At 51.4% G+C, this 17045-nt stretch overlaps 2 protein-coding genes across 8 annotated transcripts; one reads left to right on the plus strand and one right to left on the minus strand.

Moving 5' to 3' along the window:
- Positions 1–63: 63 nt before the first annotated feature.
- CNPPD1 (cyclin Pas1/PHO80 domain containing 1) lies at positions 64–6218 on the minus strand. Of its 3 annotated transcripts, none has more exons than XM_007187952.3 (9): positions 6089–6218; positions 4656–4743; positions 4095–4203; positions 3473–3554; positions 3188–3308; positions 2974–3102; positions 2008–2069; positions 1518–1635; positions 64–1283 (listed from the first exon to the last, which is right to left on the minus strand). In XM_007187952.3, the coding sequence occupies exons 1-9, from the start codon at positions 6142–6144 to the stop codon at positions 738–740; spliced, it is 1311 nt and encodes a 436-aa protein (XP_007188014.1). In that variant the 5' UTR covers positions 6145–6218; the 3' UTR covers positions 64–737. The 3 variants fall into 3 exon arrangements, with proteins under 3 accessions (XP_007188014.1, XP_007188015.1, XP_057407076.1); XM_007187953.3 differs by lacking the exon at positions 6089–6218 and adding an exon at positions 5646–6054; XM_057551093.1 differs by lacking the exon at positions 6089–6218 and adding an exon at positions 4846–4889.
- Positions 6219–6319: 101 nt separating this feature from the next.
- RETREG2 (reticulophagy regulator family member 2) lies at positions 6320–16829 on the plus strand. Of its 5 annotated transcripts, none has more exons than XR_009008991.1 (10): positions 6320–6606; positions 6897–7003; positions 7730–7760; positions 8123–8258; positions 8664–8748; positions 9052–9195; positions 9357–9451; positions 9606–9741; positions 9998–13255; positions 14095–16829. XR_009008991.1 is itself a non-coding variant. In XM_057551092.1 (9 exons), exons 1-9 carry the CDS (start codon positions 6320–6322, stop codon positions 10609–10611), a joined length of 1635 nt encoding a protein of 544 aa, XP_057407075.1. In that variant the 3' UTR covers positions 10612–16829. The 5 variants fall into 5 exon arrangements, 1 of the variants encoding a protein (XP_057407075.1); XR_009008992.1 differs by having other exon boundaries at positions 16507–16829; XR_009008989.1 differs by having other exon boundaries at positions 9998–12939; positions 13045–16829.
- The last annotated feature ends 216 nt before the right edge of the window (positions 16830–17045 follow it).

Consider the following 17045-nt stretch of genomic DNA (forward strand, 5'->3'; position numbering starts at 1 on the left):
CTAAGAAGGTAGATATGGGGAGGAGAGTTCTTCGAGGGCTGCTACAGAAGGAAGAGTCCAAGCCACGCAACTGAAACTGTTTATTGAAATCTTGGTTCTACAAAAAGCGTGAAAAACCCAGATACAAAGCAGTGGCCAGAGAGGCCTGTGAAGAGAACACCCGGGAGAGGAACCAGAAGAGAGGGAAGCCCAGGAGCAGGAGACTAAGAAGAGAAGGGTGGAAGACGAAAGGGCCAGGGTGCAGGTCACAGCAGTCCCTGGCTCTTCTAGACTAAGTCCCAGGGATGGGTGTGGAGAGGGTTTCCCCCCTCACCCCGCCTGCCCACAGCAGCTCCCACCGTGGGTGGCCCTGTCAGTCTCTGCCTCTCCTGCATCAGGGACATCACACAGACCATGGCCAATGTTTCCTCCCTCCCTCACCCCATCCTAGGAAACTCAAAAGCAAAAGTCTAAAAGAGCCCAGGGGAAATGGAGGGACAGGGGCTCCTCCCCTGTCCACCTGTGACACGCCCCTGGTCGCTGAGCTGAAGCTTCTCCCGGCACCACCACTGCCCTGGCCAAGCAGCCAGCCACTGAGGGACGGAAGAGCAAGTGACCTTCAGTCCTTCTGCCCCACAACGCCCATAAGCTCCATCACTCAGGAGGACAGGGGACCAGCCAAGAACCCAGATCAAGCTTTGCTCCTCCAGGTTCTCAGGGACTCCCAAATCCTCTTAATGCATTCCTCAGAACCCTACCTAGCCTGGAAAAATGAAAGACCTAAGGCGGGCCAGTTCCATGATGCCGAAGAGGGAACACTGCTGGGGCTGTGGGAGCAGCGGGGGCATCGGGCTCCAAGGCCAGGGGGGAGCCAGGCCATGGGAGTGGTACCAGAGGCTGGGGGGCCCAGTGGGGATGGTATGGTTGGGGTGGTGGCAGGTACGGCAGGTCGGGGAGTCTTTCTGGAGCTTTTGGCAAAGGGGGCAGTTGTGGAGAAGAGTGGGAGGAGCAGGAGGAGCTGGGGGAGGCAATGGTGGTAGAGTCAGTGAGGCCAGAAGACTGCCCCGGAGTGGATGCAGCCCTACGTCGACTTCCAGGCAGCTGGAGACGTGAGCAGGAGACGGCAGGCACCGTGGCACCGAAGCAGGTATGCAGGGTTCCAAAAGGCACCTGGAGGCCAGTCCAAGGTCTGGGGGGCCAGGTGGGGGGCTGCAGGACAGCCCCAAGGACTGGTGTATTATGGCCATCGATGCCACAGCCAGGGCCACACTGCTCACATATGCCATAGCTAACAGGCAGGACAACTGCAGAAGAGGGATTAAGAAAGATCAGTGCCCAAATCCCCTTCCTCCAACCCCACTTCTAACTGTCTTTAACACACCCACCCCTTATTTCTGAACACCTGTACTCAAGTGAGAGCTCTCTATCACCATCTACTCCCAAACCTCATCTCCTGAGCCTTTCCTTATTTGGTTTACATCATCCCACCCTACACCGCAGCCGGCTCAAGCTCCCTATCCTTCCTGACCCCTCCTCACCTTTGCCAGCCGCTGGCAGAGGGAGCCCAGGGCCAGTTGCCAGGCAGGCTGCTCCAGCAGCACACACAGGTCTGTATAGGTGTACCAGCCCCGCCGGCGCCCCTGCTGCTCAGCCACGCTGCAGAAAGAGGAGAAAAGACAGAGAGAGTCTGCAACCCTCCTGCAGCTGGCTCACTGGCACCCTCTTTCCCCTGGGGACCCACCAGGAAACACTAGGGAACTTGTTAAATGTACAGATTCCTAGACTACCCGTTGATCCAGAAACTGAGAATGAGACCAAGATCTGTATTTTAAATACACTTCTCCCGCCCTCCCAAAGGTTATTACAAAGAGGACCGCAGACAACTTTGGGAACCACTACCTTGGGCGATTCTTTTTCCCGTCTTCTCTCTCCCCCAGTTACACAGACCCTCATCTCTGTTTAGCTCCTATGGCTGAAGCCTCAGCCCCCAAATCCCTCAAGCCCCTCTTCCCAACTCCTAGAACCTACCAGCTCTCCAGCCAGCTCAGCACCTCAAAGATCTCCCGAGGGTCAGTGTAGAGACGCCAATCCTGTGGGTAGGAAGAGAAGAGCGTCGAACCAGGCTTGGATATGAGTCACAGTCAATTAATAACCAGACCCAGAAGAGCAAGTACAACCACTGCTACGGGTAACACTTGGCTCTTACTGTGTGCCAGATACTGTTCCAAAAGCTTTTATTTTATTTTATTATTTTTTTAAAAAAATAAATAAATTTATGTATTTATTTTTGGCTGCATTGGGTCTTCGTTGCTGCACGCAGGCTTTCTCTAGTTGTGGCGAGCAGGGGCTACTCTTCGTTGCAATGCGTGGGCTTCTCATAGCGGTGGCTTCTCTTTGTTGTGGAGCATGGGCTCTGGGCACGTGGGCTCAGTAGTTGTGACTCACGGGCTTAGTTGCTCTGCGGCACGTGGGATCTTCCTGGACCAGGGCTCGAACCCATGTCCCCTGCGTTGGCAGGTGGATTCTTAACCACTGCACCACCAGGGAAGTCCTGTTCCAAAAGCTTTTACGTATTAACTTATTTAGTCACTACATATCTGGTTTCATATTGCAGCCTCCATTAAAAGCAAGGGGAAAAAGTATTCTTGAGGATGGTCCATACTCATAGGGAGCCCAGAACCTAGAAACAGACAAAGTCTGGAAGCAAATAATCAGAGCCCAGTAAGATAAGCTCTGACTCAGAGGGTCCCCTGTGGTGTCTGGAAGACTGGTGATGAGGGATGCTCCATTTCTGGCTTCACCATACCAGGAACCTCCAAAGGGTGTGCTTATTCCAGAAAAGCTAGAAGGGGAGACAGTAACAAGGGAAGACACAGGGAGGACAAGCAAAAAGAGAAATGAAGAGACAACAGAAAGCTGGGAGATAAAAGACAAAGGGTGAAAGGAACATAAAGATGGGCCAGGAAAACAGAGCGAGAGAGAATAGTTACTCACCATGGCACTCAGGAAGCCCCTCTCCAGGGCATTGAGAGTGGGCACGGCCACACCCCCAGCAGTTCCCCATTCATCATTGAAGACTTCCTCCTCCTCCCCTTCATCATAGAGGTACTTACTGGCCACCATCTGCAGAGGAACCAGAGGTGGTGTCAGTAGAGCTCACACCGGGCTCCTGGCTCACCAGAGAGATGAAGGGAAGAGGGCATCTTACCATGGAGATCAGGAACAAGTCAGATGATGACACATGCTGTAGGTAGTCTGGGTTTCGATGCCGGAGCCGCTCAATGTACACCAGAGCTAGCATCATAGCACACGGGGAAATGCATGCCTCCCTGGGTGGCGAAAAGGATTAGTAATTAAACCCAAGGGTCTTTCAGCTCTTGTAACTCTTAGGATGTTCATCCCTGTATCTTTACAACTTCTCCTTAGAGATAACCATTCCCCTCTCTCTAGGGCCAAAACACTGTCACTCCGTCTCTCTCAGTTGCAGACTCACCGGGACACATGGGCTACATATTTCTTCTGGAGCCTGCGTATAGGACTGGGGGCTGCCTTCTGGAGCAGTTCCACAGCAATGTCTGCAGGGGGCAGAAGGAAAACAGAGTGAGCAAACAACTCATCCAAAGTTGTCCCCACTGTTATCAGCAGAAGACCAAAACTGTATTATCTGAGGCCTTGGGGGCAGAACCATAATAACAAAATAGACGTCGAATTCTCCCACACTGAGATGAAAAGCCCATTCCAGGTTTGAATTTCAGCTCCTTCCAGCAGGAAGGCTTATTTCCTGTCACCTGAAATTATCTAGATTTGTTCTTTACTCTAATTCATTTGAAAAGTTACACATGTGTTGTTTCAGAAATATATGACATGTATCCTCGGAAAATTTAAAGTTTCTGGTATACAAATCAAGAATAACATAGACTGGTAAAACAGCCATGTTTCCTCCTCATCTAGACTTTTAAAAAAAGTGAAGTACAAACCTAGTGCTTACACCAATCAAATGCACTAGCTATGAAGAGACAGTGCAGTTCCCAGGGTACACCCAGAGTCATTTTGGTGACCACTGACAACTCCATTTTCAGGCTTCTCGTTGGCCCATTCGCACAACACTGTCTAACCTGCCACAGGGCTGGAGAGCTCTTCCAGGCTACAATCAGCTTCCCAGTCCCAGCCATAGTAGAGTCTCCTTCGGATCCGGGCACTCAGCTTCTGGTGTCCTGGGAGGAACTGAACAGGGCAGGAGGGTGGTGGAGTGCGAAGGGCAGGGAAGAGTATGATGGAGATCGTGGCTCCAGGCTGGAAGGGGGGTGCTGGGCGAGAGGCCTGCCTCACCGCTAGCAGGGCCCATGCCCCACCCAGCCCTGCATTCTCCGGACTGTTTGCCAACAGCAGTCTGTCCACAGGGGGTGGAATCCTCCTCGCTGAGGGCTCTGGAGGAGAAGTTCTCTGAGAAGGGCCCCGGCTGGCCACCTCCTTACTCCATAGTCCTGTACCCCGCGGCTCACCCCCGGGGCCCAAGCAGCCAGGGCCTCGAGTAGGCACGGTTAGAGCGACTACTGCCTGGTTCCCTGGCACAGCCATCAGGCGAGCTCGCGGCCCCGCTCGGGCCCCGACAGGAGCGCCCGGAGTCCCGGCTCCAAGCGCGGGGAGGCAGGGGAGGGGGCGGGCCGCACGCTCACCGTGAAGTCCTGGAAGCCGGTGAGGGAGAATGTGCCTTCTTCGTCCAGCAGGAGCCCGGCCAGGTCCATCGCGCCGCCAGCCGCTGCCCTGCGAAGGTGGAAGGAACGGGAACGAATGGTAAGGGGGCCGCAGAACCGCCCCTGAGCGCCTGTCCACCTGCCCGCCGGCCTCCCTCAAGCGGGCCCCCACCCTCGCCGGTGGAGCACCCCCCGCCACTGGCCAGAGGCGGCAGGCGGGGCCGGGCAGGCGGGAGCCTCTTCCTGTTCCGCTCCGGGCGGGGCTCCGGGCTCCCGGCCCCGGGATCTGGGCTCCGGACTCGGGGCATGGAGCTCAAGGGCCAGGGCGCCCACCTCACCCTGTAGAGAGGAGACCCGGCTTCGAGGCGCTTGCTGTGCCTTTGCCGCGCCGCGAGTCTGCCCTGCGTTTAGAGGCCGCGGGGGCGCAGCTGGCCAGTCAGCGACCGACACTTCTGCCGCCCGCTGGCCCGAGCCGCCGGCCCCGACCGCCGGGAAGGAGCCGGGCTATTATTCCTGGTATCGCTGAGCCCCAGCGTGCCCTCGTCTGAGAAATCGGAACAATTCTTAGGGGACCATGGCGCACTAAGGATGAACGAGCCCGGCTCACCTTTTCATACCGATGTAAATAAAACAAAGACTCGGGACAGGGAGTTGCTCGCAATTGTTTTTTTAAAGAGGAGATAATACGCACACACAGAATTATACATAAAAAAGCGTCAGTAAGAGTACACAAAAATTTAACAGTAGTGAATTGTGTACAAAAGGCAAGAGCACTTTTTGCTGTATATCTTCCTTTTGTACAGCTTGGAATTTTAGACCTAATTAAACACGTATTTTGTAGGATTATTGCAGAGATTAAATGATCTCAAGGAAACACAAAACGCTTGTTACGTTTTAAGCCTCAATAAATGGTGTTAATATGCCCCCCAAAGAGTAAACAACACCTAAACAGGGTTGTATTTTTAAACTCACCCCCAGACCCCAATCTCTTGCTTAAGCAAGGGACTGGAAGGAGTTTTCCATGCGTAAAGGCGGGAGAGTTTACAGAAAGATGGGAAGGAAACTACTTCTCTGAATAGCTGAAGCTGTTTTTGAGTCTGTCGAGTCACGCGCTGCTGTTTGTTTATTCGCTGAGGAGAGGGAACTGGGAGGACTAGTACCGTCGAGGGTTGCGTAAAGGGACGGTCGCCGCCCTACCAGAGCAGAAGCAGGTCTCTCGGGGGATACTGGGCATCTGAAGCCCACTCCCTGACCCTATCGGCCGCATCACACCAGAAATACCGGGCCAAGACCAGCCTCCCTAGCCGCCCTGACTACACAGGGAGAAGAAAATTGGCTGGGGTGGGTAAACGCGGAGATTTCCGTCCTTCCGTCCGAAAGAGGCAGACACCACTCAGCGCAGCCAAAACACGAACCTGCGTAGGAGCAGGGTGACCGGCATCCCCCTGGGCGCAGGCTCGGGCCGCCCCATCTCGGCGGTTAGGGCGTGTCACGTGACAGATTCGTCGCTCCGCCGTCACGTGACGCCCGTCCGCGGCCTCAGCGGCCCTCTCCGCTACGGGCGCCCCCTTCCGCCTGACGCGCCCCCGGCGGCGGCCGCGCAGCCCTGGCTCCTCGCGGGCTCGGGCGGCGGCTGCGGCGGGGCTATGGCGAGTGGCGGTGGCGGTGGCGGTGGCGCTGGTAACACCGGCGCAGGTGGGGGCTCGGGGCTGGGCCTGGGCCTCGGCCTGGGCCTGAGCCTAGGCATGGGTGAGGCCACCGGCGAGGCGGAGGAGGAGGCTGCCACGGCCGAGGCGGTGGGACGTCTGGCCACGGCTCTGTGGCTGCGGCTCCGCGGCTGGGAGGCGGTGCTGGCGGCAGCGCAGCGGCTGCTGGTGTGGGAGAAGCCGCTGCACAGCCTGGTCACGGCGGCCGCGCTCAACGGCCTCTTCTGGTGAGGGCCGCGGAGGAGGGGGGCGGGGCCGGGCTGCGCGGGAGAGCGGGGGCGGGAGAGCCCGGAGTACCATTCCTCTTTCTGGGGAAGATGCTTGTCCTGGGGGACTGACCCATCAGCTGGGTTTTAAAGGTCGTCATCCGCCTGGGTTGCCCCATTCCTCTGTCTTCTGGTGTCGAGTTAGGCCTGGAGGTACCCATTCCCCCATCAGTGGGCGCTTTTCCGTCTTTGCGATGGATGTGGGAGCCTCTCTCACCCACTCACCGCTGAGGTGCCTGTCTCTCCCTAAGGTTGCTGTCTTCCTCCTCCCTACGGCCCTTCTTCCTAGTCAGCATCTCACTTTTGGCCTATTTTCTGTTGGATCTCTGGCAGCCTCGCTTCCTCCCTGACATTGCAGGTGAGTGTTACTTAATTCGTTCAGCAAGCCCCGTTGAGCACTTGTTTTGTGCCTGACTCACCTGGCTGGGTTGAATGGTGAGGGGAGCGTACAGCAGGCCACCTGCCTCCCAAAGCACGACTACTTCCCCAGATGGGAAATATAATTTCCCCTTTCTCAAAATTAATGTTATTGTGTGTGTAGTAGTTAAGACTGCGGACTCTGCAGCCAGATGGCCTGGGTTCCATTGCCTGCTCTCCCATTTACCCTGTATGTGACCTTGGAAAAGTCACTCGATCTCTGATTTGCGTTTGCCTGTTTCCTCAACTATAAAACAGGGACTGTAAAACTTATTTCATAAGGAGGTGGAGAATAAAGGAGTGAATACACTTTATGTGCCTGTGGTAGGGCTTCATATATGGTAGGAACTATAGGAACATTAGCTCTTCCTGTGTTTTTTGTTGTCCGCATATTCACTTAATTGACATGTTGGAGTAACTAGGTGTCAGGCTGTGTGTGAGTTGTTTGGGGTGTAAACGTGAATAAGATGTCGTTCCCATTGTGGAAAAGGGTAAAGTCTAAAGAAGGAGACAGACATGCAAACGACAATAACAATGTAATACTTCCTGCAAATGGCATTTCAAAAAAGCACTCTGGGACTGCAGAGGAAGGGCAGCTGTTTCTGGCTTGGGGAGTGTTTCCCAGAGCTCTACACCTCAATAACTTGTTTCCCTTTTCTCTCTAAAGCATCATCCCCAGAGGAGCCACACTCTGACAGGTGAGTGCAGGCCACCCCTTGAAGACAAATGCCCAATCCCTGTCTTGCTTTGGTGCCAGTGTCTCACTGCCACAGTGCATAGCAGTACTGCAGCTTCTGCAGGCACAGACCCCAGCATAGTGAATGCACTGGTAACAAGCTTGGTCCCAGGTTCTTGTGTAGGTGTTTGTGTGCCTGCTCCTTTCAGGCAAAGGGTTGGAAGCTCTGGGCTTTGTTCCCCAGGACCCGGACGTCCTCCCTCTGGGAGGTGGGGTTGTCCACTTCCTTAGACTAAAGAACTCATTGGCATTCTCAGAGGGATTTGAGTGCCTATTTGGAAGCTGGTGTCTGAGGCCTCCAGGGGTCGTGTCATGTCTCCCCAGTGAGGGTGCGGGGTCAGGCGCCCGGCCGCACCTGCTGAGTGTGCCCGAGTTGTGCAGATACCTGGCTGAGAGCTGGCTCACCTTCCAGATTCACCTGCAGGAGCTGCTGCAGTACAAGAGGCAGAATCCAGCTCAGGTAACCTCCCCCACATCACACAACAGTTCTCTAAGCTGTGGAGAAATAGAGGCGGGGGATGGGGAGGAGTGACTCGAACTCCCCAGCTGGAGACTGAAGGATAAGGCCTGGTGCCTTCTTGAGGCAAGATTTACGGCTAGGAGTCTGGTACAGGAGGCAGAATAAGCTTCTGCCGTTCTGACACTTTCTTGCCGAGAGAGACCAGTTTGAATTATAGGTGTTTGGCAGTGTTTATTGCAAACTTCCTAGTTGGTGGTCTTGGGCATCCTCTTGACTAAACTGGATCACTGCATTCCTAGAGGGCATACGCCTCCTTCCACCAGCTGAGCAGTAATATTTCTTATCCAGATAAGTGGAGCGCATACCTCAGCCTACAGTTCTTAGATCTTGTGTTCTCCTCTGCAGTTCTGTGCTCGCGTCTGCTCTGGCTGTGCTGTGCTGGCTGTGCTGGGACACTATGTTCCGGGGATTATGATTTCCTACATTGTCTGTGAGTAGGGTCTGACCTCTCCCCTTTCCAAAGCCCTGTCTTTGTTTTCTTTCCATGGACTGACCCAGGGGCGGATGGTACACTGTCTGCCCAGTTACCCATTTACAGAGACCTCCAGGGGATGCTGTAGTATTAGTAACAGTGGAATAGTCATCTGGGGAGGGCAGTGGATGTGGGAAGAAGTTGGAACAGCCTCAGGAAGGGACTTTGTCTTCCTTCAGCCTTTTCTGTTTAAGCATCAGTTGAATGAGGGCCCTTGGGAAATAGGCTTAGGGATCTCTGAGTGGACACTCTAACCCCCAGTGCTGAGTATCCTGCTGTGGCCCCTGGTGGTTTATCATGAACTGATCCAGAGGATGTACACTCGTCTGGAGCCCCTGCTCATGCAGCTGGACTACAGCATGAAGGCGGAAGCTGATGCCCTGCATCACAAACACGACAAGAGGAGTAAGGGGATCCCATGACCCAGAAGGGGGGGAATGGGGGAGGACCTTGGCTTGTAGCTTGTGAAATGCCCTGGGATTTAGATACTTTCCATACCTTTGGCAGTGTTTGTCCCCCACCACTGTTCCTGCTTGGTCACTGCCCAGCTGTTCTTGGTTCTCTAGAGCGGCAGGGGAAGAATGCACCCCCCGGAGGTGATGAGCCACTGGCGGAGACAGAGAGTGAGAGCGAGGCAGAACTGGCTGGCTTCTCCCCAGTGGTGAGGTCCAGGGGAGGTGGGCTGGGGGAGAACTGCTCTGCTTTAGAGCAGCCACCTCTCCAGGGGGTGGGGGTTGGTAGTGGGGCAGGGATGCTCCCGGAAAGTGGGCTCTCTTACCCCCTTGCCTGTGGCGTTCATCCTGGTTCTCCTGCAGGTGGATGTGAAGAAAACAGCACTGGCTTTGGCCATTACAGACTCAGAGCTGTCAGATGAGGAGGCTTCTATTTTGGAAAGCGGTGGCTTCTCTGTATCCCGGGCGACGACGCCACAACTAACTGACGTGTCGGAGGGTATGGGAAGTCCTTTGTCCCCTCCAAGCTTCCTGTTCCCTGTTGTGGGATGCTGGCTGTGCTCTCTGGCAGTTGCCCCCATAAGTGTTTTCTGTGGGGAGCTGATCCTCTAGTTCTACTCCAGACTCCTGAAAGACCTTAATGCCTAAGGCCTGGCCCAGCATTCCATGTCTTGAGTTCTCAACCTCGAACTGATCGGCCTGTTGCAGCTACTCAGCACAGCAGGCCCATTCCTGGCCCTTTGTTTTCTGCCCAGATTTGGACCAGCAGAGCCTGCCAAGTGAGCCAGAGGAGGCCCTGACTCGGGAGCTGGGGGAGGGAGAGGAGACAGACCTGGCCCCTCCCGAAGACCTGCTGGGCTCCCCTCAGGCCCTCTCAAGGCAAGACTTGGACTTGGAGGAGGAAGAAGATGTGGCATCCAAGGAAACCTTGCTTCGGCTCTCATCCCCCCTTCACTTTGTGAACACGCACTTCAATGGGGCAGGGTCTCCCACAGATGGAGTGATGCTCTCCCCTGGAGGACCAGTGGAGACACTGAGCCCAGAGGCAGTGAGTGGTGATCTCATCACTCCACCTAGCGCCCTGTCACCCCTACTTTGCCTTGCTGAAAATGACCCGGCCCCTTCCCCCTCAGTACTCCCGCCTCTTCCCCAGGACTCACCCCAGCCCCTGCCTGCCCCCGAGGAAGAAGAGGCACTCACCACTGAGGACTTCGAATTGCTGGATCAGGGGGAGCTGGAGCAGCTGAAGGCAGAGCTGGGGTTGGGGCCAGAGACATTCCCAGAGCCCGCTGATGCTCCACCCCTAGGGCCCAATACCCCGTCTCTGGTACAGTCAGCCCAAGAGGCTCAGGCCACGGCAGAGCCATGAACCCCAGGGGAAGGAGTTGCAGGCACAGTAGGGCTTCTTGGCTAGGGATGTCACTGTTTCCTCCTTTCCCTACTGCCCTGGGGAGGAGCAATATGTGGGGAAGCTGGCTATCAGACGGAGCCAGTCCGCCCTCCACCTGCCTGCCTGCCTGCCTGCCTGCCTGCCTGCCTGCCTGCTGTCCTGGGCCTGGTACAGTACCTGGGATTGGTTTTAAGCTTGTAAATAATTTTACATTTGGGTTAGTGGATGTGAACAGGGCTAGGAGAGTCCTTCCCACTTGCTTCCCTGCCTCAACTCTAGTCTCATTCCACGATGCCCCAAGCCCTGGTGGTCTGTCCCTTTCTTTTTCCTCCTATCCTCAGGGACCTGTGCTGCTCTGTCCTCGTGTCCCACTCGGTTGTTTAGTTCAGGCACTTTATCATTTTTCTCTCCTGTCCCACGCTCCTCTCTGCTTTATTTCCCTGCTGTGTCCTGTCCTTAGCAGCTCAATCCCCACTCTTTGCCAGCTCCTCCTTCCCAGCAGGCCCTGGCTAAGCTTTAGGGAGGCTCCTGTCTGGGAGGTGCAGACGAAGCCCGGGATGGTGGGTCAGGTCAGTAGTTATGCACTTAGTCGCTGTAGCCCGTGTAACCTCCACTGCACCCTTGCCCTGGTTCATCCCAGCCTTTCCCAATGCAGGATGGGAGCAGGGATCCCACAGCACATGCGCCAGCACGACGTTAGTGAGCAGGAGCTCTGTCTTGTGGGGCGAGGGGCTTTCTTAACTACCTTAGGGAGGAATAAGAAGACCTGCTTCTCTGGGCCATGGTCCAAGTGTGGTGGGACCCCCTACTAGGGTCAGGAAATGGACAGTAACATCTGTGCAGGTGTTGACTGGAACAATAAAGTATTGATGGCTAGAACTGCTGCTGCCTGCCTGCCGCACTGTGAGCTATCTCCCTCACTCTGTGCTCTGCCCTTATTTCATTGTCCCCCATCTTGCTCCTGGCTGTTTATTTACCTTTGTGCAAAACAAGGCAAGAAGCAAGGATTACCCTGACATAACCTGCCCTTAGCCATGTTCTCTGATGGTGTGATATGCTTGGTGAGATTGAGCACGTACAAATAAATTGTATGCAGGAGGAAATTGCTTTGGCTTCCCAGTCAGTAGAAATTTGGGATCATAACAATTGTTTTCTACAGTGTTGCCCACAACCTTAACACTGTCTTAAGAAGTCCTTACCCATCTACATGCTGACAATTAACTCCTTCGGTCCTCATTTATCTATCCTGGGAGAACCAAACAAGCAGGACCTATACCTGTATTAAAACTGATTCCAGGCCCAGGAACATTAAAGAAATGGTGTCCAGTGCTAAATGAATGCAGGATATGTGCTTGGCACTCCTCTAGGTGATTTATACTAACTCATGTTTTTCCCTCATGACCCTGAGATAATAGATACTGTTATTTCATTTTACAGATGTTGATTTTCACAAGGCCACGGCCTTAGTACATGGTGGAGCCAGAATCCAAACCCAAGCAGTTTGGCTCCAGCAATCACCCTGGAACAGGAAGCCCCTCTCCATTAATAGGGCGCGAATGGGAAGATGCTCAGGGCGTGGGAATGATAGAGAACCAATCTGCGTACTATCTCAGCTTCACAAAGAGTGGTCTCTTAACAATCCTTGCTCTTTGGGGGAGAACAACGTTAAAGGAAAGCCCAGAACTGAGCAGATGGCCTTTTTTATGAGTTCACATCCTCGGCCTTCAGCTGGAGACACCATATGGCAATGCTGTCTGGCTTTTTGAGGTTGACTTCTATGCTGCATCTCTCTTAAGCGTGTGAGAAATTTTTCTTTTCCATTTGTTTTACATTTGCCTGAAAGACTCAGGGTTTCAATGGCCCTCCCTGTCTTTTGTCACTGAAGGAATAAGAACTTGTGATCATCTAGAAATTTCTGAAGAGAATGAGAAAACAGTTATAATCATCAAACAGGCAATTCAGGAAAAGTAGAATTAATCAGAAAAACAATGGCTGCCGTCTGCCCCACCCATAAACTATTTCCTTGTTAAACTTGCAGCTTGAAGATAGAGCCAGAAGCCTGTAGTTGGGTCAAAACATTAACCATATGTTTGGAGTTCCATGAGAGTCCATTCTTGACACTTGCCTTGGTCTGATGGTTGCTATATGTCTACAACTTTTTATTATCAGGTGTCCTGGCCATTTCCTGCCCCATGATGAAAGAGACAAGAAGAAAGCTTTTCATATGAGTGAAAGAAAAATGAGCAGAAATGTGAAACCTACAGTTAGGCTAAAGAAAAAAACGAAGTACAGGCTGGGGGAAAAAGGGTTGGTTACATGTTTATGTTTGCAGGGGGGTGGCAGTGCACTTTAGTTAACTACACATTCAAACAGCTAATAGTGTAATGTTGCTGCTCCTAAACTTAATTTTAGGCTGCATTACTGGAAAGAATATAATACCTAGAGTGTACCGTGCACAAGTTAGACTACTTCCGGAGGATGGCTTGCTATGCTTGTGGACAAGTTGGCAAATAGCAGAGTGCCCAGAAGAGGATCACCAGAGATGAAGGCTGAAAATGTCATCACATGGAGCGTATGGGGAACTGTGAAGTAACAATGTTCAAGCCAAGAAGGGAATGCTGAAGTAAGTCACATTAGCTGCCGTCAAACTTTGCCGGGTTATCTGTAGCACTGCAGAGGGCAGAAATTAAATCTTTGAGAAGAGTTTGATTAATAATAATGTAGGCAGAATTTGTTTTTCTGGTCAGGGATATTGCAAAACAGATTTAAATGATCTTTAAAAGTACAAAGATCAAGGACAGAGAGTATAAGAATTTTCCATCATGCAAGGACAATATATCACCATGTTGTTTTGCTTTTCGTGTCCAACTAAAGTCTCTTGGACTTCCTCCTCCTCCCTTAAATGTTGGTTTTTCACTGGGTCTATCACTGGCTCACTTCTTCTTTGCAGTCTGCCTGGGCAATTTCACTTGTTCACCCATTTAGTTTCCACTCATATGCTGATGACTTCTAAATCTTAGCTCCTTTCCCAGAACTTCCGACTAATCATCTCCACTTGAATGTCCCATGAGCACCTTCTGCTCAACATAACAAAAACTGAACCCATGCTCTTTCCACTCTGCATTCCACCCCACTACTCCCCTACACAGATAGGCTTTTTCTGTATTTACTATCATGCTTGTCGTCACCACCAACTCTGAAGGCCTGGTTTTCTCTCATCCCACACCCAGTCAATCCCGAGTTGCTGCTAATTTGATGTCCTAATTATTTCTTCATTCACCCCCCTCACAGCCCTGATTCACAGCCTCCTCATCTCTCACCTGGCCCAATGCAACAGTTGCCCTGCCCACACTCTTGTCCCCCACCGAAATTTATGCCCCAAAAAGTAGCTAAATAAGTTAAAAATACAAATTGGATGAGCTTTCTGCTATTTAATAGTAATCAAGGCTCTCCTCCTACAAGGTATCATTCAAGCTCCCTGATATGGTTAACAAGCCTTCTGAGGGACTTCCCTGGTGGCTCAGTGGGTAAGACTCTGCACTCCCAATTCAGGGGGCCCAGTTTTGATCCCTGGTCTGGGAACTAGATCCCACATGCATGCCGCAACTAAGAGTTCGCATGCCACAACTAATACCCGACGCAACCAAATAAATATTCTAAAAAATAATTTCAATTAATTTATGGAAAAAAAAAAGAAGCCTTCTGAGATCTGCCCTTGTCCTGTCTTGCTCTTTACACTACAGCATCAAACCCCAGACAGATTCTTTCCTTGGCTCAGCTGCACTGCCCTCCTCCACCCCTGCTCTACACCCACACCCCTCATCCCTCCAGTTGCTAAACATTTCACTTGTCTTTTAAGATGTACTTCAGACCACGTTCCATTTTCGAAGCCTTCCCTGATGTTCCACATCACCCACCCCAACCCCCCCATAGCAGACCTGCTCTCCTAGTGCTCCCTCAGTATACTGCTGTTTTTCCACATATCACAGAGAATCTTCATATGAGTACGGTGTATGGAGTACAGAGGTGTATGTGTATATGGATAGATAGCTGTTGACAAGAGGCCTCAGTTCCTCATCACACTGACCTCTTCCTATGGCTGCTTGAGTGTCATCACGACATGACAGCTTCCTTCCCTAGAGCAAGTGGTCCAAGAGAGATCAAGAAGAAAGCCATAGTGCTTTTTATGACCTAGTGTCAAAAGTCACACTCTATCACGTCCACCGTATTCTATACATTAGAAGCAAGTCACTGAGTCCAGCCCAAGCTCTTTAAGGGAAAAGTAGAAAAAAAATTGTGGACTTTTTTTTTTGGCTGCACCGCTTGTGGATCTTACTTCCCTGACCAGGAATTGAACCCGGGTCACGGCAGTGAAACCACTAGTTCTAACCACTAGACCACCAGGGAATTCCCTTGTGGACATATTTTAAAACCACGACACCAAGCTTATCTGGAAATTATATTCAAGAATTTGGACTGGCAATCTACCCATTATAAAAAATAAAGACAATGTATCAACACATGGAAAATGAACAAATTTAGTAATAATAATATACACAGTTAAACAACTAACAATACACATATGTTAGATTATTTAGTATATGTTAGTCGTAGATCTAAGTGCTTTACATGTATCATTTTTGTAATCTTCACCATCATGTTTGGATGTAGGACCCCTTCCCCATTTTACAGATGAGGAAATTGAGGCTTAGTGAGGTAAAATGGCTTGCCCAAAGTGTGAGGGCTTCTCATTGCAATGGCTTCTATTGTTGAGGAGCACAGGCTCTAGGTGTGCAGGCTTCAGTAGTTGTGGCATGTGGGCTTCAGTAGTTGTGGCTCGTGGGCTCTAGAGCACAGGCTCAGTAGTTTTGGCCCACGGGCTTAGTTGCTCCGCGGCATGTGGGATCTTCCCGGACCAGGGCTGGAACCCGTCCGTGTCCCCTGTGTTGGCAGGCGGATTCTTAGCCACTGCGCCACCAGGGAAGCCTCTTGAGCCAGATAATTATTTGTCGGTGGTGATAGAGGCTGTCCTGTTCATTGTCGAATGTTTAGCTGCATCTTCCTTGGCCTCTACCCATTAGATGCCAGTAGCACCCTCTCCCCCACTATCCCCTTCCCCTTCTGGACATTGAACAACTACGGGGTAGAGGCCATAAGTTATTCACCTCTATGCCCAGGGCCTAGTATAACATCTGATAAGACTTGGTCAATATTTAGTGGGTTGAATCAGATACATGTGAAATCACTGTGTAACCTATAAAATCATATGAATTTGAACTATGCGCCTAAACTAGGTCTATAATTAATCCACAGGAGAGCTAGGGCACTTCAGGACAAGTGACTGAATATTGTCACAAAGATTGGATATCACATACCTGAGAAAGCAAGGCAGACCTCAGTGAAGGCAGAGCCATGCTGGTCTTCTGATCTCCTGGGGTCTGAAGTCAGTTCCAATCAAAGAGTTTCCACACCTGGTTATTTAAATAGTAATATTTAGATATTTAAATAGTACCTTGCTCTGAAAGGGTGTTTGATTATTGATAACCCATGGAGAGATTTGGGATTTTCCACACTCTGAGAAAACCACCACTTAAGATTCTTCTTTTCAGTTGCTGAGGAGGTTATTGAGTCGATTTGGGGGAGGCAATGTTGTATAATGAAAGAACATGGCACTTAAGGCAATGCACAAACCTGGGTCCAGATCCCATCTCCAAAAGCAAGTAACTTCATCTCTCTCAATCTCAGTTTTCTTATCTTCAAAAGGGGAATACATAATATCCACTTCAAAAGGTTTTCATGGGGGATTAAATAAACTAAGAGATGAGTAATAGTAGGACAGGACAGTTAGCAAAACGGTTTTTCTTTCCCTTTCAGTATGCACTGTTTCTCTAAGAGTCATTTGAGGAGGAGGAAAACCACTAAACTAAACAGATATCATTAAACTAATATTTGAGTAGAATTGGGCCCGAGACATCCTTGCTGGCATCCTCATGTTGACCTTGTCTGCTTTAAACCTGCTGAAGCTGAGATAAGAGGTGTCTGGCCGTGACTGCACCTGCTGATTTGTAGAGGAGCCCATTTCTCCTTTTCCTGTGGGAGGCTGCAGCTCAGCTTCCCACAGCTGAAGCACAAAGCTGCTTAGCAGGTCTGCGTGTGCTTTGTTGGTCTTCAATAAAAGAGACTTAAGCAATGCTCAATTGCTAGTTGATATCTTCTGACACAGCTTGTTCAACGTGGAAAGTGTTACTGGATTTCTCTCAATGTTCTCCTTTATTCCCTTGTTCGGAAGCAAGGAACCTACATCCACACTATGTAGCAGGAGGTAGTGGCTTTGGTCTGTTCATCATCCTTTTACATCTTGGGAAGCTCCTCGGCTGCTGATCAGCATGCATAGCTTAATCTGGACTATTACC

This window comes from Balaenoptera acutorostrata, chromosome 8, assembly GCF_949987535.1.
Source record: "Balaenoptera acutorostrata chromosome 8, mBalAcu1.1, whole genome shotgun sequence".
Lineage (NCBI taxonomy): Eukaryota > Metazoa > Chordata > Mammalia > Artiodactyla > Balaenopteridae > Balaenoptera > Balaenoptera acutorostrata.

Coding starts and splice junctions, on each gene's coding strand:
- RETREG2 (XM_057551092.1), top strand. CDS start 6,320: ATGGCGAGTGGCGGTGGCGGTGGCGGTGGCGCTGGTAACACCGGCGCA. Junction 7,004..7,729: donor CTTCCTCCCTGACATTGCAG/GTGAGTGTTACT, acceptor TTCTCTCTAAAG/CATCATCCCCAGAGGAGCCA. Junction 8,259..8,663: donor AGAGGCAGAATCCAGCTCAG/GTAACCTCCCCC, acceptor TCTCCTCTGCAG/TTCTGTGCTCGCGTCTGCTC.
- CNPPD1 (XM_007187952.3), bottom strand. CDS start 6,144: ATGGGGCGGCCCGAGCCTGCGCCCAGGGGGATGCCGGTCACCCTGCTC. Junction 3,555..4,094: donor GCTCTCCAGCCCTGTGGCAG/GTTAGACAGTGT, acceptor TGCCCCCTGCAG/ACATTGCTGTGGAACTGCTC. Junction 1,284..1,517: donor TCTGCCAGCGGCTGGCAAAG/GTGAGGAGGGGT, acceptor CCTCTTCTGCAG/TTGTCCTGCCTGTTAGCTAT.